This window comes from Peromyscus maniculatus, chromosome 1, assembly GCF_049852395.1.
Source record: "Peromyscus maniculatus bairdii isolate BWxNUB_F1_BW_parent chromosome 1, HU_Pman_BW_mat_3.1, whole genome shotgun sequence".
NCBI lineage: Eukaryota > Metazoa > Chordata > Mammalia > Rodentia > Cricetidae > Peromyscus > Peromyscus maniculatus.
The window spans coordinates 103,540,486-103,568,255 of record NC_134852.1 but is presented as its reverse complement, the minus strand read 5'-3'; the positions used below and the strand labels follow the sequence as shown (position 1 = coordinate 103,568,255).

Sequence of the window (27,770 nt, the reverse complement as noted above, 5' to 3'; positions counted from 1 at the left end):
ATCAGCTTCACACATTTCACAAACCTTTGCCCTTCCATGGACTGCTGTTGTACTCTTTTGAGACATCCTTTAATGGACAGAAGTTTACTTTCAGTGTAGACCAGTTTAATAATATCTTCTCTTTGTGGTTAGTACTTTTTATATTTGATTAAAAAATGCTCACCCTATTCTATATCATAGAGACATTCTTTATGTTTGAGAAGTTTCATTATTTTACCTTTATGTTTACTTTTCTATGTGCAATACAAGGTAGGAGTCAGTTTCATTTCAAGTATGTCTGATCATTTTTATTGGTCCTTTGTCCTTTGGTCATTAAAAAGATCAAACTTGTTTTTAAAAATGTATCCTTGTTATAATACAATAATATAGAGGATAAGAATGCCTGCAGGACTAGAGATACTCTCAAAGACTTTTTTTATGAAACCAATTTGGGGTTTAATAAAAATATTTTAGTATTGATTTAAGCATGAAAGTTGAGAGAAAGAGATATGCTCAGAGAGACACATACCATATCATGAGTGTACCGCCCTTGTATCTATGTCCCAGAGATAACTCAGCAGAAAGTACAAAGTCATTGCTTTCATGTAGTAAGTAGTGAGGGGAAGGATAGATAACCATCAAAATGAATGATCCAAACATACACCATTATATAGAGATACTTGTAGTGGAAAATATAGCTCAGGAGTGGCGACTATTAGAGGAATAAAATTTAAAGGAGTGTTGTAGTTAGGAAAGCCTTCACTGAGGCAGTAACAATTGGTGGAGACCAAAGGAGTTGAGCTTTTGGCTAGTCCGAGGAAGAATGTTACAGGGAGAGGTGATGAGGTCTGTGTTGCTCCCCTCCGGAGGCCTGGTGGTTTGCATAACAGCCAATCAGTGTGACCGGAACAAAAGAAAGACCTGAGGAACAGATGAGGTTGCAGAGGTACCAAGAGTAACTGAAAGGGTTTGAGCATGGGGTGACCTGAGCAAATTTATGTCTTAGGCAGTGGTTCTCAACCTGTGGATGGCGACCCCTTTGACAAACTTCTTTCTCCAAAAATATTGACATCATGATTCAGAACAGTAGCAAAAGTACATTTATGAGGTAACAATGAAATAATTTTATGGATGGGGGTCATCACAACATGAGGAGCAATATTAAAGGGTTGCAGCATTAGGAAGGTTGAGAACCACTGCCTTAGAGGATCATTTTGGCTATTTGTAATCTACTGTAGTGAGGGTATGGGCATGGCAAGGGAAGAAACAGAGAACCCAGATATGGTGGCAGACTCTTATAATCTCAGCTATCTCATAGTTTGAAGCATGAGGATTGCAAATTTGAGACCAGACTGAGTAATTTAGTGAGACACCATCTCAAAATAAAATTGAAGAAAAAAGGAGATGTAGCCCAGTGGTTGGACATTTGCATAGCATGTTCAAGACCCCGGGTTTAATCTCCAGTGCTTGGGGAGAGGAAAACAGAAGTCTAGTACAACAATTTAAACTACTGTTTGGGTTTGACCATGTCTGGTGGTGTGGGTTGGAAAAGGGAAGGAAAGTGGGAAGAAATTGGGTTCTGTACATATTCTGAGGGAGGCACTAGGAGTTTCTGATGTAGTAGATGTGGGGAGTGACAGCAATAATAAAGCCTGGACAACTTAGGAAGGAAAGAGTTTTCTGTTGGTTAAGATGCAGAAGACAAGGCTGGAGATATAATTCAGCAGCTAAGACCACTGGCTGTTATTCCAGAGGACCCGGGTTCAATTTCCAGTGCCCACATGGCAGCTCACAACTGTCCTACCTGGCCCCGCAGTAAGGACAAATCTCTCCTACCCATGTCCTGTAGCCGTAGGTCCCAAATAAACACACAGAGGCTTATATTACTTAATAACCGCATGGTCTACAGCAGGCCTCTTGCTAGCAAGCTCTTTTCCTCTTAAATTAACCCATCTCTGTTAATCTATGTTTTGCCGTGTGTTCCATGGCTTTACCAGTTCTTTCATGCCTTGCTTCTTCTGGTGGCAGCTGGCATCTCTCTCCTTTCCCTCTTCTTTTCTTGTCTCTGTCTTGGATTTCCTGCCTGCCTATAAGCTGCCTTGCCATAGGCCAAAACAGCTTTATTTATTAACCAGTCATAGCAACACATATTCATAGCATACAGAAAGACATCACACAGCACACAACAGCCTGTAACTTCATCTGCAGAGGATCCGACACTCGTACAAAGACATACATGCATGCAAAACACCAATGCACATAAAATAAAAATAAACAAATCATTAAAAAAAGATGTAGAAGACAATGTCAGGAAAACGTGAGGGAAGAACTTATTTCTGATATATTAAGTTAGAAATTGTAAGATTTGAAAACATATGTGATGAGTAAGTAGTTAGCAGGGTCATTTTCAGGAGGGAACCTTTTGATCGGGCTCCAGCATAAGCTGTCTTCAGTGTTTTTGATCTTAGCCATTCTGACGGGTGTAAGGTGGTATCTCAGAGTCGTTTTGATTCGCATTTCCCTGATGAATAGGGATGTTGAGCAATTCCTTAAGTGTCTTTCAGTCATTTGAGCTTCCTCTGTTGAGAGTTCTGTTTAGCTCTATAGCCATTTCTCAATTGGATTGGGCATTTTGATGTCTAATTTCTCGAGTTCTTTATATATTCTGGATATCAGCCTTCTGTCAGATGTGGGGTTGATGAAGATCTTTTCCCATTCTGTAGGCTGTTGCTTTGCCTTGTTGACCATATCCTGTGTTCTACAAAAGCTTCTCAGTTTCAAGAGGTCCCATTTAATTGTTTCTCTCAGTGTCTGTGCTACTGGTGTTATATTTAGGAAGTGATCACTAGTGCCAGTGTGTTCAAGACTACTTCCTACTTTCTCTTCTATCAGGTTCAGAGTAACTGGATTTATGTTGAGGTCTTTGATTTACTTGGACTTAAGTTTTGTGCATGGTGACAGATATGGATCTATTTGCAGTCTCCTACATGTTGACATCCAGTTATGCCAGCACTGTTTGTTGAAGATGCTTCCTTTTTTCCATTGTACAGTTTTTTCTTTCTTTCTTTCTTTCTTTCTTTCCTTTCCTTTCCTTTCTTTTTTTTTTTTTTTTTTTTTTTTGGTCTTTTTGAGATAGGGTCTATGTATCATGTAGCTCTGGCTGTCCTGGAATCACTATGTAAACCAGGCTGGCCTCCAACTCACAGAGAGATTTCACCTGTTTCTGCCTCTCAGTTGCTGGGATTAAAGGTATGCCAAACTTCTCTTGACTAAAGCTATTTTCAAAGAATTTTTTTAGATAGTGTCTCTCTGTGTAGTCACAAGCTGGTCTGGAACTCACTAAGGAGCCCGAGATGGTCTGGAAATTAAGAGTCCTTTTGCCTCTCCCATTAGGAGTTATAACCAGGTGCCACTCCATCCAGCTTTTGGAGGTATCGTATCGTCAGTTTTAGGATTGACTCTATTCTTTTTGTCTTCTCTGCAGTTCACTTAGCAGCCATGGAGGGCCACCTTCATTGTTTTAAATTCCTACTGAGTAGAATGAACAGTGGGGCACAAGCTTTAAAAGCCTTCAATGATAATGGAGAGAATGTACTGGACCTGGCCCAGCGCTTCTTGAAACACAACATTTTACAGTTTATACAGGGGGCTGAGTATGAAGGAAGCAATCCAGATGATCAGGACAGTAAGTAATTAATTCCACATATTTTAGCAGGGAATGATTATATTAAAGTAGAACCCAAAGACAAAGAATTTGTAATGGCAGATGTTACATTAAAATCTATATATTACTATCCATATTCATCCAGATTCTTTATTATGAAGCATTTTAGACAAATCATGTGGATAGTAGCATAAAGAACACTGTTTGTGACAGCTGGCTAGTTTTTTTCCCCCCCTCAGGGCTGAGGACCGAACCCAGGGCCTTGTGCTTGCTAGGCAAGTCCTCTACCACTGAGCTAAATCCCCAATCCCTGCTGGCTAGTTTTTATGTCAGCTTGATACAAGCTAGAGTCATTAGTGAGGAGGGAGCCTAAATTGAGAAAATGACTCCATAAAATCTGACTCTAGGGAAGCCTGTAAGGCATTTTCTTTTAATTAGTGATTGATGTGGGAGGGCCCAGCCTATTGGCTGCTGGTTGTGGGTTCTAGAAGAAAGCAGGCTGAGCAAGCCATGAGGAACAAGCCAGTGAGCAGCACCACTCCATGGCTTCTGCCATCAGCTCCTGCCTCCAGGTCCCTGCCCTGTTTGAGTTTCTGTTCTGACTTATTTCAATGATGAATAACAATATGGAAGTGTAAGCCAAATAAACCCTTTGCTCTCCAAGTTGCTTTGGTCATGGTGTTTTATCACAGCAATAGTAACCCTAACTAAGACAGTGACATTGCACTTATGAATAAAATACTGCAGAGTTGAAGCATTTAGCTCTCCCTAATGCCATTCTCTTTTTCCTCAAGGGGGTGTCTTAGTGTTACTATTGCTGTGATCAAACATCGTGATCAAAAGCAACTTTGGCTTACACTTCCAAAGTCAGCACAGGAACTCAAGTAGGGTAGGAACCTGAAGTTAGGAGCTAACGCTGAGGCTGTGGAGGAGTAGTGCTTAGGCTTATAGAATCCAGGACCAGCAGCCTATGGATGGTCCCACCGACAATGGGCTGGACTCTTCCTTATCAATCACTAATTGTAGAAAATGCTCTACAAGCTAGCCTACAGCCTGATCTTATGGAAGATTTTCTCAATTGAGGTTCCCTCTCTCAAATGACTTTAGCTTGTGTCAAGTTGACATAAATAATTGCCAGGACAAGGATAAAATGTTATTTGGGATTTATTGGTCCATCTATGGTTTTATATCTTAGTTATAATTCTATCTATATGTAATACATTCACAAAATATATAATACTATATTGTACGTTTATTACAGTAAGAAACTAAACTATTGCAACATAATACTTGTCTTTTCTCCACTTGGCCTTTAAGTTGCTTATGGTTTCTTGCTAAAACTTAATGTGTAATGAATATTTTTGTACATGCTTCCCTGCATACACGGTCAGAGTTTCTTTGGAGAATCATTTCCTTTTCATTATTTCACATAGTCCACACTGAATGTGAAGATTGTATTGCATTCTGGGATCATTGGATGAAGCTTCTTAAAGTTTTGACCATTCTGTGAAAACTCATAATTAACAGTTCTGCTTTTGTGCGGACATGGTGCTATGCGCTTTATGTTCCTACAAATATATAAATATGTGTTATATACCTATATTTTCCCTCTTTAAAAGTTGCATTTTATTTATTTATTTATTTATTTTTCCGGAGCTGAGGACCGAACCCAGGGCCTTGTTCTTGCTAGGCAAGTGCTCCACTACTGAGCTAAATCCCCAACCCACATTATTTTTCTAAGTAATTTGAGTTCTCTATATTCTTGGTATGAATTATTTATTGATTTTTATCAGATATAATTTTTCCTTACAAGTGAATTGTTCTTTTACTTTGATTATGATATCCTTAAACATCAGTTTTTAATTTACTTAAAGTGCATTCAGGTACATGATTTTATGATCTTTGGTTTATGTGAGCACTTATCATCCTAACAGTCAAGATGCAGACATTCCCATCACTCCTGGGTTTGCTCAGACTCCTTCAGCTTACCGCTCCCTTTATGCTGTCCGTGTGTAGTCACTGATCTGCTTTCTGTTAATACAGATTCACTTGCCTTTTTCAGAGTTTTGCGTAGAGAGTCATTTTGAGAATCCACATATGTTAGTTTATTCCTTTTTAGTGCTCTGTTGTATTCCATGATCAATTGAACATTTGGATTGCTTTCAGTTTGGCATTCATCAATAGAGTAGCTATAGACCAGGCATTCTCAACCTTCCTAATGCTGCAATCCTTTAATATGGTTCCTCATGTTGTGGTGACCCCCAACCATAAAATTATTTTCATTGCTACTTCATAACTACAATTTTGATACTGTTATGAATCATAATGTAAATATCAGATATACCGGATATCTGATATGTGACCCTTATGAAAGGGCCCTTCAACCCTCAAAGGCATCAGGACCCACAGGTTGAGAACCACTGACATAGATATCTATTTCTATCCCTCTTTGGTAAGTACTTAGGAGTGAAACATATGATGGATATATATCTAACTTTAGATATTTTTAAGGAGCTGCTTTCCACACTGTTTTCCAAAGTGCTCTATAACCGTGTCAACACAGGTCATAGCTAGTCTGTTCTGTTATAGTCATTTTAATAGGTGTGTGATGTTCCCTTGAGCATCTTTGCCTGGATTGGCCATTCATATCACTTCTGTAATGAAATGTCTTTTTGGTTTTTGACATTGTAAAGATAAGCCTATTCTAATTATTGAATGCTTGAGAGATTTTTTTGCATATTCTGGACATAATCTGTCAGATGTGAATCACAAATATTTTCTCCCATTCACAGTCTTTTTGTTTTCAAAGAGAAACAATTTTAAATTTTATTAAGTTATAGTTTGTATTTTTTTGTTTTAGATAGTGTTGCACAATTAGTACTATTGTATTTTGTAATTCTTTTTATTTGTCAGTATGTCAGTTGAACTCACCTGAGTAGCTTCATACTTAGGATAGTATTGAAACCTGAATTGTATGACAGCTTGAGGTAGGGAGAAGAACAAATGCTCGTGTTTACTAAAATGCTGACTTTCTATTCAGATTTAGCTTTTCCAGGTCATGTGGCTGCCTTTAAGGGTGACTTAGAAATGCTTAAGAACTTGATCGGAGATGGAATAATCAATTTGAATGAACGTGATGATAATGGTTCGACTCCTATGCATAAAGGTGAGCTTGCTTCATACAATTTCTCATGAGTTATTCAGCTTTTAAAGTAGTTATTGATCAGAAAATCTACCCTGTGGATATTAGTGAATGTTATGAAATATACAGTCCCTGATTTCTAATTCAAGGGCCTTTTATGATGCCAGATATGTATACCTTTGCTGGTAATGCCAGTCACGTTTCTCAGTGACATTGTTCTTATAGTCACATGTGAAATGCACTGCTAAGGAAACTTCTTAAAACAATATTTATTAAAAGATTTATATTATATATTTATTTATTTGGTTTTTTTGAGATAGGTTTCTTTGTGTAGGTCTGGCTGTCCTGGAACTAGCTCTTTAGATCAGGCTGACCTCGATCTCACAGAGGTTCACCTGCCTGTGCCTCCTGAGTGCTGGGATTAAAGGCATGTGCCACCACTACTTGGAAGATTTATGTTATTTTTCCTCTTTTACTTTTTGGGAACAGGGTCTTGCTGTATATCCCTGTCTATGTTTGTAAAGTAGGCTGGCCTCAAACTCAGAGATCTGTCTGACTCTGTTTCTGTCCTGGGAGCTGGGATTAAAGGCATGTGCCACTATGCCCTGCTCTTTTTTTTTCCTTTAAAAAGTATTTATTTTATTTTATGTATATGAGTGTTTGCCTGCATGTGTGGATATGCACCATGTGCATGCCTGGTACCTGAACAAACTAGAAGAGGGCATCAGATCCCCTGGTGCTGGAGTTACAGACAGTTGTGAGCTGCCATGTGGGTGCTGGGAACTGCACTCAGGTCCTCCTGTAAGAACAAATGCTCTTAGTGGCTGAGTCATTTCTATGATTTGCTTGTTTGAACTTTGAGCTCCAAGTTTTACATCTGTATCTAAAATTATTTGGATAGGAACTGAACACAGTAGATATTTTATTAAATGCCTAATAAATGCATAAGTGAAAAAGAAAAACATTTGCACAGCCTACTTTTGTTAGTTACTACAAGGTCAAAATTTCAGAAAACTGTTTGCAATAACTTCTTTCTCTACATGTGTTTGCTCATTTTTTTCTTTTTAAAAAGCTGCTGGACAAGGCCACATAGAGTGTTTGCAGTGGTTAATTGAAATGGGAGCCAACAGTAATATAATCAACAAAGCAGGAGAGAAACCCAGCGATGTGGCTAAGAGGTATAAACTCCTGTCTACTGTGCTCCTTGCTTCTACTTTTAAAGTTGTGCATTTACTTTCTTGTACATAGAAATTTCTGATAAGTTAACACAGGTTTGGGGGACTCAATAAGATGCTGTTGGAATCACAGTTTTTAAGTTGATTGGTGTTTATTTCTTGTTAGCTTTCCTCTTTAAAGCAATTATTCTCAGCCGGATAGTTGTATCAGTTCTCTTTCCTCTGGGGAAGGGACATATAGAAATGAGAGTGAAGGTCATAACAGTGAACATCTACCACATCAGGTCAGGTCCAGGAATCCTAAGCATTCTGCAGTGATCTAATTAGTGTGCACAATGCATTCTTGCATTCAAATATCCTTGATACCTTGTTGAGAAACACTGGTAAAAAGCAATAATAACAGCGATAATAGAGAACAATTATAAGGGGTTTAAGTCATATTTAGAAATTTACATGGGAAATAAATATAGCCTCTATCATGAAACTCTGGGAGCTCATTCAGGTCAGGCCCTCAAGGGATAGTTAGTGCATATCTGTGTTCTCATTTGTTTGTTGTTAATTCAGCATCCTGTCTAGTCACTATGGTCCAGGCACTGTGGCCAGAATTCAGACTGTAAATACAGGAATGCACAGTGCCTGCTGTCCAGGAGCTTATAGTCATGGAAGCCCTAGAGGTTTATACTTCAAAGAAAACCAAATATACAAGCAAACGTTCTTAGTCATTATAATCGTCGTCCCACCCATATTACATGGTATGTATAAGTGAGGAAAACTGCCAACTCTGTTTGTCAATGGTGTGAGTTTGGAAATGGTACAGATGATAGTAAAAGATATAAAAGAAATTGCAGCAGGATAGAATTTAGATCATTGTCAAGAACATTTTTGAAGAAGCAGCATTTATATTGATACTTGGAAAATTATAACATTTTTCATTTTTGTTGTTCAGAACTGCTTGAATTTATACCATGAGTGTGGGCTACAATGGCCCATGAGGCTTGATCTGATATTTGGTTGGTCCCTGTCACCCACTTAACTTCATATGTAGCTCAGGCTGCCCTTCAACTTATACTCCTGTCTCAGCCTCCCTGGTGCTGGAATTAGAGGTTTGTGCCACACTATATCTGTTTAGATTGTTTTTTTTTTTTGTTGAGTTTAAAAGGTTCTTTACATATTCTAGATACTAGTTCTTTCTCAGAAAATATCCTTTGTAAGATTTTTCTCTTACTTGTGGGATATTTTTCATACCTTTAAAAATATCTTTGGAAGTGATAAGTCTCCACAAAGTTTTCCTCTTTTGGATTGTGCTTTTGGTGTTAGATCTTGAAAATTTTTGTGACCTTGTATCCTGTTTTCTTTTAGAAGTTGTATAGTTTTAGGCTGTGATGTCTATGGTTCACGATGAGTTTTTTTTTTTTTTATATTATACTAGGTATGTATTTAAGTTCATTCTTTGGCATGTGGATATCAATTATAATACTATTTGTTGAAAATGTTATACTTTCTTCATTGCCTTTGTGACTTTGTCAAAACCAACTTTATTTGCTTGTTTGAAACGGTCTTTCTCCATAGTCCAGACTGGCTTTAAATTGCCATAGAGCCCAAACTGGCCTCCAATTTGCAGTCTTCTTCCTGCATTCATTTCCTAAGTGCTGAGATTGTAGGCATGTGCCACCATATCCCTAACCTAATATTTAAATATAGTAAAATATAAAAAAAGACATAAGAAATATATCCCCAAGAAGAATAAAAAAGGACAAATAAGGTAATTTGTAGAGTAAATTAGGATATTAAAATTTAATTCAGGTAAAATATTAATAAAGTGGGGAATATGAGTAAGGGAAAAGTAGCATGAAGATTGGCAAGAGAGGAGAGGTATGTGTAATTAAGGTATGGGAAATAACAGGGAAAAGAAAATAAAGCAGTTAAAACTGAGATGGGCATGGTAGTACATACCCACTATTCTGAAGGCAGGAATGGGAAATATCTGTAGAGTTCAAGGCCAGCCTGTTCTATATAGTGAGTTCCAGACCAGCCAGGGCTACACAGTGAGACCCTGTCGGTGATTGTGTTTTTTTTTTTTTTTTTTTTTTTTTTTGAGCCCGGCCACTCAGCTTCCAAATAAATACACAGAGACTTATTTTTACTTATGAATGCCTGGCCTTACCTTGCTTTGTTTCTAGTCAGCATTTCTAACTTAAATTAACCCATTTCTCTTCTATGTTTTGCCCCATGAGCTTTTTAACCGTTTTTTATTCTATGTCTTTTTTCCCTTCTTACTCCATGGCTGGTTGTGTGGCTGAGAGACTGGACCCTGGCATCTTCCTCTTCTCCTTTTCTTGTTCCCAGCTCTTCTCTCAAGCCTAGATTTCTCCTCCTATTTATTCTCTCTGCCTGGCAGCCCTGTCAATCCCTTTCTCCTCCCTAGCTATTGGGCATTCAGTTCTTTATTAGATGTTTTAGACAGGCAAAGTAACAGCTTTACAGAGTTAAACAAATGCAACATAAAAGAATATATCACATCTTTGGGCTGGAGAGATGACTCAGTGGTTAAGAGCACCGACTGCTTCTCCAGAGGTCCTGAGTTCAATTCCCAGCAACCACATGGTGGCTCACAATCACTTGTAATGAGATCTGGTGCCCTGTTCTGGCCTCTAGGGACACATGCAGGCAGAATACTGTATACATAATAAATAAATAAATCTTAAAAAAAAAGAATATATCACATCTTTGCATCATTAAACCAATATTCCACAGCATAAACGAATGTAACACATTTTAAACTAATACTCCACAACACCTGTCTCTAAACAAAAAGGAAGACAAAACCAAAACAAACTCAAGTAGCCATCCTTAGTTCCTTCTTGTAAGCAGGTGGGAGATAGTTGGTGTTTCTCCCCCAAGCTGCTGCTTCTAACATGTACTGGGGTTGGAGAGGTGGGCGGCAAGTTGTTTTTCTCTCTATTGCAAGCAGGTTGAACCTGAAAGAAATGTATGGAGGCTGAGCCCTTCTGAGCCTAACTAAGCGGACCAAGGGCTAAGACAGTGACCACCATTGGCTCAGTTCACGCCTGTGATCTCTGTAGTTAACCTAGCACTTGAGCAAGTACATACAGGAGCAGCGCACCACCAGTGCATGCTCGGGCATGGGGAATACCAAAGCTACGGCAGTGTTTCCACCATTTGTCTCTCGGGGCGCTGAGAGTGGAGAAGGTGATCAGACCCACACAGTCTGCACCAAGGGTATGATATACGGGCACTGAGTAATCCTGTCTGTTCTGACAGTGCTAGTCTATGCTCCAGCCTCTGCTTATAGCCACCAACTGCTAGTTTCAGGCCACCGTTTCCAAAAGGAAGTGCCGTTTCCCTCTGCATGCATTTCCTAGCCTTGGAGGGCTATGTCAATACATGTGTGTCCACGTCGCAGCCAGTTTCTTGGGCCCACATTGTCTCCTGCAGTAAGCACTTACAGAGCTAGTAAAGAGAGGCTCTTGGCACTTCAAGGGATCAAGGTGCAGGGCATCTAGTTCCTCAAGCCTTAGGTTTTGTTTGTTTGTTTTCTAGACAGGGTTTCTCTGTGTAGTCCTGGCTGTCCTGGAACTTGCTCTGTAGGCCAGGCTGGCCTTGAACTCAGAGATCCTGCCTCTGCCTCCCAAGTGCTGGAATCAAAGGTGTGTGCCACCACTGCCCGGCTCAAGCCTTAGGTTTGGTGGTGGCATCTCTCTCAAGATGATTGCTCAGAGCACACTGAGCAAACTAGCAAGTGCAGGGCCCTCTCCTGGGCCTGCCTGTACTATGGCTCTAGATGCCGTCTTAAACTCATTCCGCACAGACTGTGCACCTGCGGGGCTTGCCCAGGTTCTCTTCTCTCCTGTTCTTAAAGCGTCAAGGGGAATTTTGTCCTTGTCCCCACTGTGCTGCCTAGCAGTCAGTGCTACAGTTCTTTGCTTCTTTCATAATTGAAAGTACAGTATGTCTCAGTTTGACCTGGTCACTAACAGTTGTACACACCTGCAGCCACACACCTAGTGTTCTTTTTTAATCTTGGAGAGATACAGGAATGTTCTGGCTGTCTCCAGTCTACCATACTTGCCCTTTTCTTTTGTCAGCCACACAACTCTCTCTATAAATTTATTACCTAGGTACTTGTACATGCTAGGCAAGTGCTCTACCACCCAGCTGCAAAGTCAGCCATATTGATAGTTCTTTAATAATTTACTTGCTGTACCTGATAAAAAATAAGAATGTAATATGTATAAATGTGTGTTAAAAATATGGATGTATTAGTTTTTGTTTGTTTGTTTTTGCATTGTTGTAGCCAAAATACCTAGAGGTTTTTTGAGAGGAGAAAGGCTTATTTGGGCTCAGAGTTTCAGAGAATCTCAGCTCATCACACTTAGGAAGGCTTGGCAGCCGAGGCATGGTAGTGAGAGCATGTGTTGGTGGTTGCTCACATGCTGGGAAGCTGGAAGCAGACAGTTCTGGCTCTCTAGGGGTGGGTATAATCTTCAAAGCCTTTTCCCTAGCCACCTATGTCTGTTAGCCAGGCTCTGTCTCTTAAAGGCCTTCCACATAGCACCACAAGCTGGGAACCTGAGCTGGCGTTCAAAACATGAGTGTCTGGAAATACTGCACATTCACACTATTACAGTGTGGAAAAGAGAGTTTAGTGTGTGGTGAGTCTCCATGTCCTAGAAGACAGTATCACATCATAGTTCAGTTAACAACACTGTGGGAAAGTATGCTTGTTCCATTCATTCACAACAGAACAGTTTCTGAGATCAAAAATTAATTAGTACAGGCTTCGTGAAATATGAGAAAGAGCAAAGAGAATAGACAACAGAAGGAAAGGTCATATTGTTCCTTTCAATTTTAAAACCAAGCCAGGTGCTTTGGGTTGAAGGATGAAGAGTAAGTATGGTAAGAACTATAGGTAACTTGAAAACTGGAACCAGAATTAATTCTGTCACCTATCTTGGGCTAAGAAAAGGCAATAAAATAGAGAATCAAGTAGGATGGTTCTGGGCTCTGTATTCACTAGAGTCATTCTGTTTGGAGGCACAGCAAATATTCTTCTACTATGGGATCTCTTCTCCCAGTATATTTTAGCAGCAACACTTATGGGATCACTTCTCAGTATGAGTACTTTATAGTAGTCAGTAGCTGAGGTTCCCACATAGCTGAGTGTGCATCAGATTTCACTGACTTTAAGCTACAGGTTTGCTTCCTTGCTTGGTGGTAGGTAGATAGAAGTGCATATATGGTGGAATTGCCTGAGTTAAGTATGAACTGCAGTTTAAATGTATGGCAGTTTGGGAATCTGGTTAATTTTTAATTCCTTTCTACAGATTTGCCCATTTGGCAGCAGTGAAACTGTTAGAGGGGCTACAGAAATATGAGCTAGATGATGAGATTGGAATTGATGACAGTCACACCGAGTTTTTCCTGAGACACGGTGTTGAGGGAAGCACCGACGCCAAGGATGACTTATGTCTGAGTGATGCAGACAAAGCAAATGCCAGAAGTAAGTATGCTGCCTCTGTCAGGAGTTAGCCATTCAGAAGGACTGTGGCCAGGGATGGGGAGACGGCTCGGTGGGTAAAAGCGCTTGCTGTGCACCTGTGAGAACCTGACTTTAATCCCCGGAACTCATGTAAAGCTGCCATGGTGGCATGCTTCCATAATCCCAGTGCTCCTAATGCATGATGGGAGGCAAAGACAAGAGAAACCCTCGAAGCTCGAGGGCCAGGTAACCTGGAGTATGCATCCATGAACAATGAGGAGACCCTGTCTCAAGTAAGGTGGAGAGCAAGGACCAACACCAGAGGTTGTCCTTGGAGCTCCAAATGTGTTGCAGCATGTGCTTGCCTGCGTGCACATAAAAGAGCGTGTACACAGATGAAATTGTGCACACAGACAACATATATCACACACATTGCCAGCAAAAGGAAAGAATACATTGGAGCTGGCGGGATGGCTCAGTGGTTAAGAGCTCTTGCTGCTCTGCTAGAGGTTGATTCCCAGCACCCACTTCTAGTGTAACTCCAGTTCCAGGGAAGACCTCTCCCAACAGTCACATAAAGAAAATTAACAATAAGGCCTACTTTTTACTGTGTGTTTGGAAATTATTCAAATGGCACTGTCTACGAAGAAAAGTAATTTAGTGTTTTTGTCCTAAGAGTTATTGAAATATAAACAGATGTATGATACGGTCTTTGGAATGGAAGAATGTAACATGGGAACTAAAAAAGTTAAATAAGACAGACATACTTAAGTGGATCATAAACATAGTAAAACACAATCAAGAGTGATAATCTTAGCACTTGGGAGACTGGGTAAGAGGAAGACAAGTTTGAGGCTAGTCTGGACTGTATAGTGAGCTTAAAGTAAGCATGGGCTACATAGAAAGACTTTAACTCCCTCCTACCCTAGCACACACACAGAAACATCTCAACGATTGCCAAGGTTTGTTGGGAATGATATTTTTGTAAAGATTTATTATTTTAATTTGATATGTATGGGGGTTTTGCATATATATATATTTTCATTCCAGCAGAGCTTGCATTAATACTATGCATTTCCCTTTAATATATTTTACACACACACACACACACACACACACACACACACACACACACACACACACACCACGCTTTGGTACATTAACCAGACAGCAGTAGTAAAGCCATACAGTATCTAGAGGTTGATTATGGAGAAAGCAAGCCAAGATCCGATTGGTTCTGCTTGTTTGTGTATTTAGATTTCTAGAAGGTAGAAAGGCCATTTGCTCTCACAGAGCAAGGATGAAAGTGGGCAAGTCAGTTAGGAGAATGGGGCCTTAATTTGGAAGAGAGTTGGTGATAGCTTGGATCGGAATGGAGATGGTGAGATTTGGAGGTACTTTTAAAAGGGGTCATGGGATTTGCTGAGTGAGCTAGGTGTGAGGAGTTTGAAGATGAAGGCAGGAAAAGATGACTCTGAGTTACTTCACTTACCTAGGTGAATGGTAATGAGTTTTAAAGGATTATTCACTCAGGAGAGAGTAGAAAGGAAACCTTTGTAAAAGTGGGATTTGTGCTTTGCCTTTACTGACTAGGACGAAATGTTTGAGGAAGGCGTGCCATTTACCCAACATGTGTGGATCTGTTCTGTGTTCGTAGTCTTGGCTCAGGACTATGGTAATATACCAGATATAGTTCCTCATTTTTAGAAAATATTCTGAACTCCACATAGTACTACAAGATGTTTCTGAAACTCTGCCTTCTCAGTTATTTCTCTTTTATCATCCAACAGGTGCTTACTGAATATTGTTTATGTGTCAGGCAGTGTTTAAGCACTAGAGTTACATTGGTAAACATGGAAATCCTTTCTCCACGCTTTTGAACTGATTTTTAATAACCATGGAAATGTTTATCATTTTCTTTCAAAAATATTTTTTTCTGTTTTAAATTGTGTGTGTGTGTGTGTGTGTGTGTGTGTGTGTGTGTGTGTGTGTGTGTGTGTATCTGTGCATATGAGTACAGGTGCCCTTGAAAGCCTTCGAAGGAGGAGTTGCAAGTTGTGAGTCACTAAATGCGGGTGCTGGGATCCAAACTTGAATTGTCTGGAAGAGCAGCAGCAAGTGCTCCTAACAGCTGAGAGAATATATTAATTACTTTTCTGTTGCTAAATACCATGACTGTGGTGATTTTTATAATCTAAGAAATAAAGCTTGCCTGAAGATCAGAGGACAGAGCTAGCCACAGAGTTAGCCACAGAGGTCAGGAAGCAGCAGCGGCACACACCTTTAATTCCAGCACTTGGGATCTCACACCTTTAATTCCAGCACTTGGGATCACACACCTTTAATCCCAGCACTAGGAAGCCTGAAACAGGAAGTGATATGCTGGGCAGAGAAAGGAATATAAGGTGTGAAGAGACAGGAACTCTCAGGCTTTCACCCCTGTATTTGGCTCTGTGTTTCTTATTTAATAAGACTGTTTAGAAATTCGTCTACAAGAGAGCAAGCTCAACGTGATGGGAAGCTTTTAGCTCTCAGAGCCCAACCCCAGTGACTTCCTCCAGCGAAGCTGCACCGCTAAATTTCTTCAAACAATCAACTAGGGACCATGCGTTCAAATACCACAGGCTACTGGGGACATGGTCATTCAAACCATGACAGCCATGTTAATTGGTTTATGTTTAAAGAGTTTCATTCTAACTTTTGGGGATATAATAGACTGGAGGATGAGAAAGGGTATAACATTTCTAGCCCCTCAATTATTGTCATGATGATCACTTGGAGGATAATCTGATAACATTTAATGATGCCTTAATATGCTCAGGCTGTTGTAATTAAACACTAGAGACTGGAAAAGTTAAACAACAGAAATTTATTTCTTACAATTAGGGACTGGAAGTCCTAGATCAAAGGCTACATGACTGTTTTATAGAGAAGGGTATGCTTTTTACTTTGATATAACCATGTACTCAAAATGGAAGAGTGAGGAGCATTTGGGGAAGAACATGGATGGGAATGTAAGCCATTTAAAGTGTTTTCCTCTAATGATACTAATCTCATAAGAACAGTACCCTTGCTGTTATGGTATTTAACCCCAACCACCTTCTAAAACCCTATCTCCACATAACATCACCTTGGAATATAGAACTTTAATGTAAATTTTGAGAGAGATTCATGCATTCCATAACAAATGGACAACCACCAAAACATTCTAAATTAGTTTAAGTTAGACTGCTCCTCCCACTCCCAGAATACATGTTGACACAAATAGATACCTAGAAGCCAGTAAGGCTGTGGTTTCTATTGGTGTTATGCTTTAATTTTTTTTTAATTAAACCAAAGTCTGGTAATTAGAGCAAATTTTGTTTTTGTGGCATTTCTGCTAATGTGTCAGCTACTGGCATCTTAACTCTTCTGCCAGAAATTTGACTCGACAATATTGAAAGGTTTATATTTCTGTAGAACTTTACAGTTTACAAAACTTCCATTGATCACAGTAAGTGTATGGCAATGATTATATCTGTGTTCTTTCTTAAGAAACACTGATAGAATATCATATTATTTGATTTATAAAGCGCCCTAGGTTTAGAGATGCTAAGTTGCTTGTCCAAAGTCACCCAGCAAGTGGACATAGGCTTTCAGACTTCTTTATATAATGCCCTTGTCACCGCATCTGGAAGGGAGTATTTCCATGCCATGTAACCTTGATGTTTCTTCTGTGTTTGGTCAGGGAGCCATGGTTTATTCTAGTGAATGAGAAGGATGGTTTCAGTGGCTCTCTGAGTGGTGAGGAAAGTTAGAAGGAAGTGTTTGAGTTGAGGCTAATCTAAGCACAAGCAGCTATGTAGTGAGCGGACAGTAGGTCTTAGGCAATGGATTCAGACATCAGAGCGTCATCATTTTTAGCTCTGTTGCTATCAGAACCTTAGTTTCCTCATCTATGAAAATCAGCAATGTTGATATTGCTACCCTGACAGAATTGTTATAAGACTTCATTTCATACTCTAAAGAATAAGAATTGCCAAGCTTATGGCAGAGGCTCAGAAAATGTCAGTTCTCCTCCTTCCTTTTGATCTTTGGAGGGTGCTTTTAGTTATTCTGGTTGGAATATATAGTTGTGCTTAAACTATATTTTCTAAAAAAAAAAAATTGAAATTCATGTCTAGATTTTTTTCCTCTAAAAATATTTAAAAGCTCCCAGTACAGTCTTAGACTTATTTTCCAGGGACATGGGAGATCCTTCCATTTTGTGTTAAATCAAGGAAGAACCTGAAGGTGCTGGAATGAGTTTGCACTAATTTTCTGACATGCAGTAGATAATACATGGGCTAGTACTTACTTTTCATCTTAAAACTCTACTAAGCTTCTTTAAGCCATCATGCTTATAATATCAGTGTCATAATTATCTGGTACATGTTCCAGATAAAGAATCTTCTAACTAGGCATTTCATTGCTTGCATCACTGATATTTATTCCTCTGCATATATACCACACTTTCATCAAGTCCTTCTATAAACAGCAGGCATGGTTTTATTAAAGAAGCAAATGGGGCTGAAGAGATGGCTCAGTGGTTAAGAATACTTTTTGCTCTTGAAGAGGACCTGGGTTTGGTTCCTAGCAACCATGTGGAGGCTTTCAACCATCTGTTCTCCAGTTCCAGGAGATCCAATGCCCTCTTCTGACATCCACAGGTACCAGGCATGAATGTAGTCCACAGACATACATGTAGGCAAAGCACTCATACACTTAAAATAAATAAATATTTTTAAAAAGGCTGTTGCAAAGAAAAAGAAGGAAAAACGTTGAGAGTCAGCATCCTGTAAGCATATGTGCTGTTGTCTAAATATGTGCTATTGTCTAAATTAGGTTCCTATTCAACTGTCTTTCAGTGAGAGCCCACAAGAAAATTGTGGAATTGAGACAACTTCTGGAAATCGCTGAGAGTAACTTCAAACACTTGGGTGGGATAACAGAAGAGGATCTACAGCAGAGGAAAGAACAGCTGGAGGCTGAGAAGTAGGGTCCTTAAAGCCAGTGCTTTGTATTTCAGTGCCTATGAATCCCACGTGGGGCTTTCTTACTGGAAATGTGTTCTTTCATTCTGCCAGAGTTAGGTCCCATTCTTTCCCCTCCTGAGTTCTTTAAGATGTTTTTAAAGTTGTGAAATAATAGGCTTAACATCAAGTTACCATATCAGCAGTTTTAAGTGTGTAGTTCAGTAGTGTTAAACATACTCGTGTCATTGTGATTCCAGTCCTCCAAACTACTTTCATTTTGTAAAGTTGGCATTATTTATGGAGTTCTTGAGACCACAGCTATTTTAAATCCTTCAGCCAGCATAGGTGACATGGTCTGTAAACATTCTCATTAGGCTGAACTTCCCAATCAAAAAATTATGAAATCCATTTCTTTGTTCACTAAATTATAGGCCCAGCATGCTATCCTCACCATTCAATTATAGAGACAGAAACTCTGGTTCAAGTCACAGCATCTTTTATCTGGATAATTATCACATTTTCTTCATAGGTGTCTCAACTCACTGACCTCTGCTGTTACCCATACTTCTTACCCTGTAGTTTGTTCTTAACACAACGTCCAGAAAAATCATAGGAAAGCTTAAACGAGATCATGTTGCATTGTCAAGCCCCCTCCTGGATTCCTGTTTTACTCATAAAAGCTCTGACTGAGAGGCTGTATTTGTTCTGGTTCTCTTTACCGCTAATCTACATGACTGTCTTATTTAAACTATTCCAGTTATGCTAGTCTATAGTTTTCTTGTATTTGCTTAGGCAGAATCCTTTCTTAGGGCTTGTTCCCTACTGTCTGGAATGATCTTTCCACAGTGTCTAAACACTTCTCTCTCATTCCTTTCAGGACGTGGCTCAAATCTCTTTTCAGTAAAGTCTCCCTAGTCACTGTATATGGAGTTGCCCTTTCTGTTGCTGTGATAAAACACTCCCCAGAACCAGTTTGGGGTGGGGGGGGGGAAGGGTTTATTTGTTGTTCCCTCTTTCCAGATGTGCTTTTGTGACATTGACAAAAACTGACCAGCCCAATTGACCCTGGTCAGTTTGGCACAAATATGTAATTATTAAACCAACCTTTCTTGTTTATCCCTAAGATCTCATGTTAATATTATAATATAAAACATAATATAACTTTTAAAAATCCTAACGTCTTTTAAAAATTAAAACACTTTAAGAGTTAAAAGGTTTCTTCCCTTCTTCTTGGCATGGTGGCACACAGTGCTTGGGAGGCAGAAGCAGGAGAGCTCTGTGATTTGAGGTCAGCCTGGTCTACGTAGTGAGTTCCAGGACAGCCAGGACTAAATGGAGTGATCCTGATTTAAAACAAAACAAAACATAAATTGTTATTTAAAAAAAATGACAGGGTGTTATTATGTAGCTTTGGCAGTCTGGAATTCACCATATAGCCCACAGAAATTTGCCTGCCTCTACCTCCTGCATGCTGGGATTAAAGGCGTGTGCCACATGCCTGGAACCTGGGAGAGTCTTAAGTGTTACCAAGTTCAACTTCTGGCTTAAGATGCTGCCTTGACCTACGTCTGGACCACAGCCTCCATGTGCTGACCCTGAGGAAATACTTGCCAGAACATTTCACCTCAGTAATTCTGACCGCTTGTTAATCACAGCTGCTTCCTCAACCTCAGCTAACCGGTGTTAATTAGGCCAGCAAACCCAGTTTCCTCCAGTGGTGCTGGGCTCTTGTTAGTCACAGCTGACTCTTCAGCCCTAGCTGAGGGCATCACTGTTGCAGTGAAGCACAGGCCAGCTTCCATAGATCTAAGCTCAGATAGATCACAGGAATGGCCCTGACAGAGTCTCTGCTTCTTCCAGAAACAGCTCATCCTACATCTCTCACCAAGCTTACTTACTCATCTTACTTCCAAGCTCCTACAATAGTTCATTAAGCTTTTAGTACTTAGAGCCCAAAGTTCTGAAAGCTTCCACAGTGCTCCTCAGAACAACATGGCCACGTCTGTCACCATGTTGTGGGTCCAAGGCTCTGAATCAACCCAAGCAGACACAGGTTCTGAAAAGCAAGATTTATTGCAGGGCAGTACTACAGAAACTAATTGGTCAGAGACCACAGTGCAGACTGGGGAGCTGACTTTGTCCCCAAATGTTCATGTCAGCAAATATTTAAGTGCAAACCCCACAAACATCTGTGCCAAGTTACAGTTACATTTTTCAACCAATCAGGATTCAAAGATTGGGGGCTTTCCCTATGTGTTCCATCACTGTTAAATGACATACAATGTAAGCTTTTCAGTCTAACCAATCAGATTCATTTGTTCCTTATGTTGTTAGGAACAGCCATAATGTTTCTAGAGAACTAAAGATGCATAACAGACTATTTCTATGTTTAAGGAGGAGGTAGGTCAGCTATTAGAAGGTCCCCAGCTCCCCTAGGACTTGGGAATGTGAACTTTGTTTCACCCTACAAGTAAAATGGAGTCTGAAATCAAAATAGCAGTAGTTAGGACAAGGTGTTTTTGCCTGTTCCTAACAATATCAATAGCCCACTCTGGTACCAACTTCTGTCCTAGTTTGCTTTTTTGTGGCTGTGATGAAACATTGACCAAAACCAACTTGGGGGAGGAAAGTGTTTATACTTCCAAGTCACACTGTTAAAGGGATGCCAGGGCAGGAACTCAAGGCAAGAGCCTGGAGGCAGGAACTGAAGCTCTCACTGACTGGCTCCTCATAGCTTGCTCAGCCTGATTTCTTATACCCTAAGGGTCGCCTGTCCAGGTGAGCTTGGCTGGGCCTTCCCACACCATTCCTTTTAATCAAGAAAATGTCCCACAGGAATGCCCCTGGGCAGTTCAATGGAAGGAATTTCTCAGTTGGGGCTCCCTCTTCCCACATGACTCTAGCTTGTGTCAAGTTGACAAAAAACTAACTAGCACAGAAGTGTTAATCACCTGCTCCACATTTTCTATTACTGTTTCCTGCTTTATTTTTCTCCCCCTTAGTACTTGTTACCTTCCTGCATACCATGTATTTTGCTTATTTATTTCTTGGTCACTACTCATTCCCAGTACTTAAATCACTGCTGATTCATATAAGACCCTAAATACAGTTGACAAATAAGTGATTTTATTTGCTTTAAACTCAAAGTATAGATGCTTTCCACACTTAACAAAAATAGTTGTTATGTAAATCATGATTGACTGAGAAAACATTTTTGCTAGGACCATCAAAGAGCTGCAGGACCAGCTGGCCTATGAGCGACTCCGCAGAGAAAAGTTAGAGAGTCAACTGGACGAATACCGAGCAGAGGTGGATCAACTCAAGGAAACGCTGGAGAAAATTCAGGTCCCCAGTGTCGTGGCTATGGTTGGTGTTCTTAAAACATTCTTTTTCTTGATAAGTGGTATATAGAGGAGCCTAAGATTTTGAGCTTTGAGTTGGGGCAGAATTTGAATCCTATCTATAATCTTTTTTTGATGTGGGTAAGCTTTTGGCCTATCTGAACTTGTGTTGCAAACTAGAGCTAACAATACTTTCTAGAACTGACATCAAGATTGTGAATTTGACACTCTTTGCCACTGTAAGTATTATTTTTTACTATCTGGAGCTGTATTTTGAGTTTCAAATACATAACTTTTGTTATGAAAAAAAAAAAGCCAAAATCAAAGGGCAAGAATTTAAATAGCGATTAAATTTAAAAAGAAATTAAATAGTGGTTCCATCCAGTGTCAACTTTTCTAGAAGAAACAACCTCCCCACAAAGTCCCATATCAGCAACCTCTGCACAAACAAGAAGCATGGAATGGGGACAGAAAAATTGTTTCTCTTTCAGCAGGGAACTTAGAGCATTCAGTCTCAGTAGACTGACTAGGCTTTGATTCCCGGTCTTCTGGGTCTTCTGCAAAAAAAGACGCTGTGAGCCGGGTGTGGTGGGGCACACCTTTAATCCCAGACTGGGGAAGCAGAGGCAGGTGGGGCTCTGAGTTCGAGGCCAGCCTGGTTTACAGGGTGAGTCCCAGGACAGCCAGGGCTGTTACACAGGAAAACAGTATGAAAACACACGGTGATGTGGCTCTGGGGACAGCTTATCCTGACATTATGGGGACTGAGAAACATTAATATTTTCATCCTTTACAGCAGTTTTTTCTTCAGTGTCCGTGGATAAATTGTTTAGACCTTTGTCACCTTGTCTGATCTGTAACAAACTCCCAGGCTTTATTTTATCCAAACTAATCATTAGCCTCTTAATCACTTCAGGGATGGTGACATAATAGAGTTGCTTGCAAGATGTTGAAACCAGATAAATGTTCCCCAGATGAAGCCTCTGCTAACAGTTTAGTTCATGAGATGTAGAAAAAATTTCCATTTATCTGTGACACATACTTGTATGTATGTCTTCCTTCCTCCCCACCCCCTTATAATTTTCTTGAGACAGAGTCTTATGATACCCCAGACCTAACATGCACTAGGTAGCCCAGGCTGGTCTGATCTTATCTCCACTTCTGTATACAAAGACTATCTTGTACTTTAGTATAATGTTCTCACTAGGGCTCCCTTCCTTTGTTCAGACCGATAGCTGACTATTTCCACCTGAAATTCCTAGCAGTGTCTAATTTAAAACTGTCTAAACCAAACTTAACATCAAGACCAGAGTTTCACCCCTAGGTCTATTTTCTTAATTGCCTATTTTTCCTTCTTTCTTTCTTTCTTTCTTTCTTTCTTTCTTTCTTTCTTTCTTTCTTTCTTTCTTTCTTTCTTTCTTTCTTTCTTTCTTTCTTTCTTTCTTCATTCATTCATTCATTCATTCATTCATTTATATTGACCAGGGTCTCTCTATATAGCCATGTCTGGCCCAGAACTCATTATGTAGATTAGGCTGACCCTTGTCTCCCAGGTGCTGGGATAAAGGTGTACACCACTACGCCTAGCAGTTTTGGACTCCTGAGGCTTTCCCTAGATTTCTTTCCCTATAACCATAAACTGTGGCTCATCAGCATGGTCTACTTTTTGCTGCTGCCCTAATACATGAACTCTTAGCACAGAATTTAGTATCTAGTCTTTCCCTACCCAAGTACATTTGAGTAAACAGCTTGGTTTCCTGTCATTTTTTTTTGTTCTGGAAATCTTTGAACGAAGTGGATTCCTCAATTTGGATTCTGACAACTTACCTTATCAGCCCTATACTTGTCACTTCTTCTTCTTCTTCTTTTTTTTTTTTTTTCTCGAGACAGGGTTTCTCTGTGTAGTTTTGTGCCTTTCCTGGAACTCACTTTGTAGACCAGGCTGGCCTCGAACTCAGAGATCCACCTAGCTCTGCCTCCCGAGTGCTGGGATTAAAGGCGTGCACCACCACTGCCCGGCAATACTTGTTACTTCTTATGTAGGTGAGCCTTTTCGAACTTATCACCTACTTTCCCAATTTAGCACATACTTTCCTGCACCAAGCCTTTGTTCTTCCATTTCAAGGTCCCGTATCAAATCTCCCCCATAAAAGCTCCTAGGAGTCATCTGTTACTCTGTCCCAAGGCTCCTAACCACAGATACTCTTCCCATTAAGCACTTTATACTGCTTTGAGGGCGTCTCACTTTTTTAGTGAGGTTGACCACTTTACCCACAGTACTGAAATTTAAGTTTCATGAGATCATACTTTGAGATCTCGGTCATCATCAATAATAGGTATCATGATGTAATTATATATCGGGCTTAATGTCAAGCCTTTTTTGCTTAGCATGCTAATTGAGAAACCTAGTGCCAGATAAAACAGTTTGTAAAGTTACGACAGTCTGTTAGATAGCTGTGATTTTATCTGCCTAGCTCCAAATCCAAGCGTGCTTTTCCCATCGCTGTTACTGCCATTGTAAGCCATTCTCTCTCATTTTCTGATGGGACTTGTGGACAATTCTGACAGATTTTGTCTTTAAGAACTCAGATGATTCCAAGTTAAGTTTCAGGAACAGAGCAGAGGGAAGGGTATGGAAACACAGTTTTGTTTTTCCAGGTTGTATTGGATAGTAGCAGCTTCCATGTTCACATGCTAGTGTTCAAGAGTTAGCAAAGGCTTGGGCAGGAATACCTTCGGAAGTAACTCTAGTCATGAGCTCTTCCCAAGGACATGTGCCAGAAAGGCTGTTTTAGGAACACCTGTGTTCACAGCTGTCTTGCCTAAATAAGGCATTTTCTTTTTAAAAATCATTTAAAAATTTTTGTGCAGTGTAGTTTGGTCATATTCCTTCCCACCCCCCACTCTTCATATAAACCAAACAAATTTCATACACACACACACACACACACACACACACACACACACACACACACACACACACACACACACACAAAACATCCAAACCAAAAAAAATAAGACAAAACCGAACCATGGAGCCTATTTAGTGTCGGCCAACCATTTGTGAGCATGTAGCCTGCCCCATGCTCACTGGCATGCACAGCCTTTTTTACTATAAGTATTCAGCAATGACAACATCCAGTGACCATGTGTTGTGCTCTTGTCCTCGCCTTTGCTCCTCCTATAGCACTTGTTGACTCTTTTGTGTTAGGTCATGTGAATACCAAGATGATGAGAGTTTCAGGAACAGTGCCGAATGGGCTGTAGTATATTTTAAGGTGTGTTACTTTTGTTTATGTTGCATTTGTTTAACTCTGAAAGTTGTGTTATTTTGCCTTTCTAACACACCTGATAGTCTAATAAAGAACTGGCCAATAGCAAGGCAGGAGAAAGGACAGGTGGGGCTGGCAGTCAGAGAGAAGATATAGAGGGAGAAATCTGGGAGGAGAGAAGGAAAAAGATGGAGGAGTAAAAGAAGGAAGGAGTCAGAGAAAGAGGACTCCAGGGGCCAGCCACCCAGCCACCCAGCTACACAGCAAGCCACAGAGTAAGAGTAAGATTTACAGAAGTAAGAGAACAAGAAAAGCCCAGAGGCAAAAGATAGTGGGATAATTTAAGGAAAGCTGACAAGAAACTAAGACAAGCTAAGGCTGGGCATTCATAATTAAGAATAAGCCTCCATGTGTGATTTATTTGGGAGCTGAGTGGCAGGCCTCCAAAAGAGATGAAAACATAAAACAACAATGGACAAAGTGGAAAATGAAAAAAGTTGGAAAGGAATACTGTACAAACAAAAACTCAGGAATGGAGAAGTTAAGAAGTATAAATCCTGGCCCTGTAGGCTCCATAAGGATTCCAAATGAAGTCATTTTACCGAATTCTGCATCACAGGTATGCAGACAATGTAGTCAAGATCAAAGCAGAAGTGACAAGTTGCTCCCTTTGGGGTTTATATTAAGCAGAGATGGTAGTCTTGTGATCCAGCACAACACGAAGCACTAGTCCTTTAGATCTGGGGATGTGGTTATACAAATTCCTAAAGGAAATTTAATCAGAGCGGAAAAGACTTAGCATGGCTCCTTTTTCGTTTTTTTGGATGCTATTAAAGAATGTTAGCATGAAGCTTTATTTGACTCTTCTTTTCTTTGTTCATAGGAAGAGGACTCATCTGAGTCTACCAAAGAGAAGCATCGAGTGAAAAAAAAGTCTCCTGGGGGCACGCTTGTGAGAAGGTACTAATCAGTGTAATAAGGTTAAATAAACAATTGATTTTTCCCTTCACTTTAAGCATGATATAAATGTAAATCAATAGAAATCCTTCAGTTCTGAAGGTGAAAATGTCTATCAAAGGGATTTAAACAATTCCATGGACTCAGGATACTTTTTATACACATATACATGCAAGCCAACATTTGTGAGTAATAATTTTCCAAGTATTCATATAAACTGTGAAATATAAGATGGAACAATCTAATAGTCAAAGGAAATCCAATTCTAGATAATAAACATTATTAAAATGACACTATGGCTTCATAATAAAGTTATATTTCTTCTCTCTCTCTCTCTTTTTTTTTTTAAGACAGTGTTTCTCTGTGTAACAGCCCTGGCTGTACTGGAACTCTGTTTGTAGACCAGGCTGGCCTCAAACTCAGAGAGCTCCACTTGTCTCTGCCTTTCAAGTGCTTGAATTAAAGGCGTGCACCACCAAGCCCAGCTAAAGTTGTATGTATTTTTTTTACTGTCCAGAAAGTGGTATTTACTAGCTACTAATGTGCATATAGTTTTAAGAGTTTTGTTCTTCCTCAGGTATTACAGTGCTTACCTCTAAATCCAGCATTTAGGAGACTGGGGAGGGAGTACTATGAATGTGTGGCAGCTGGCTTCCACAGTGATTGTCTTAGGACGACATGAATGTATGCATGCACCTAAACACATTCACCCACCTTGACAAAACATTTTATTTATTCAAATGACTTAACTTTTACAAAGTATCTAGACTTGGAAGAAAATTTTTTAAAGAGTAGTAAGTTTTTACACAGAACAGCTTTACAACAATTACCAAATATCACTCAAAAGCTTTACGTGAGTGAAAATCTACTCTTAAAAAACAAACAAACAACAACAACAAAAAAAAACCAGCCCATGCTATACTTTTGCTAAGAATGTCCCCTTAGATAATCTGGTTCAGAATTCCATCTTTGCTCTCTGCTGCAAGCTTTATGGGAATATAGTTAAGAGGCAGCCTCAGCAAGATGAAAGCACATAACTTGTTTTTTCCTTTCCCCCATAATCCCTTGAATTTAGAAACTTTGTTTTTTGTTGACCAAAAAGTGGCTGTGGTTCTGATTTAGTTTCTGAACATTTCCATTCTATTCCTCTTTCTTATTATGGTGAGCCAGCAAGATATTTGGTGGTTATTTTAACCTGGTATCATCAGGAGAACCTGATTGCTGAGATCAGATCAGGCATCTAGCTGTACAGGTTGCCTAGAGACTGAGCATTTCCCCCCACCCTGCAGAAAAATGGCAGATAGCGTGGACAGATATGAGTCACAGGAAAAAAGAAGACAGTTTTATTTTCTCCCATTGACCTAGCAACTTACAGATTCTTAACATTTTCTACCAATCACGTTTAAGATTATAGTTGAGCACATAAGAGCCCTCATCTTAGATATTACCTGAATTTAGCCTTTAGTTAATTCATTTCCCCATTGGTCACTTCCCTTTGGGGTTGCAAATGATTATTAATGGTTATTGCCTCCCTATGTGTTTCTTATCATCCCTCCCTTTGATCCTGGAAGCCTGGCTTTGCACTGCTAAGGGAATACTGCGTGTAAGTGTATATACCAGGACTTCCAGGGCACAGAGAGGACAGAGAAGAGAAAAGAGAATGGAAGAACTAGATGGGTAAGAACTTGAGAGGAACAAATTGAGATGAAAAGAACTAGATTGAAGGGCTAGAAAAGAATACTAGAA

At 39.8% G+C, this 27,770-nt stretch overlaps 1 protein-coding gene across 3 annotated transcripts in view; it reads left to right on the top strand.

Annotated features, from left to right (window-relative positions):
- The window catches only part of Ankrd42 (ankyrin repeat domain 42), a 45,444-nt gene extending 18,941 nt beyond the window's left edge, over positions 1–26,503 (top strand). Inside the window, exons 6-13 of one of the 3 annotated variants that reach the window (XM_042280351.2) lie at positions 3,464–3,664; positions 6,684–6,809; positions 7,858–7,963; positions 13,306–13,481; positions 18,347–18,473; positions 21,676–21,820; positions 25,951–26,027; positions 26,375–26,503. In XM_042280351.2, the coding sequence (XP_042136285.1) occupies positions 3,464–3,664; positions 6,684–6,809; positions 7,858–7,963; positions 13,306–13,481; positions 18,347–18,473; positions 21,676–21,820; positions 25,951–26,027; positions 26,375–26,393 (977 nt within the window). In that variant the 3' untranslated portion in view covers positions 26,394–26,503. Of the gene's footprint in view, positions 1–3,463; positions 3,665–6,683; positions 6,810–7,857; positions 7,964–13,305; positions 13,482–18,346; positions 18,474–21,675; positions 21,821–25,950; positions 26,077–26,374 lie in introns of those variants that run through there. The other 2 variants (XM_076547227.1, XM_042280353.2) reach the window with 2 other exon arrangements.
- Positions 26,504–27,770: the final 1,267 nt, after the last annotated feature.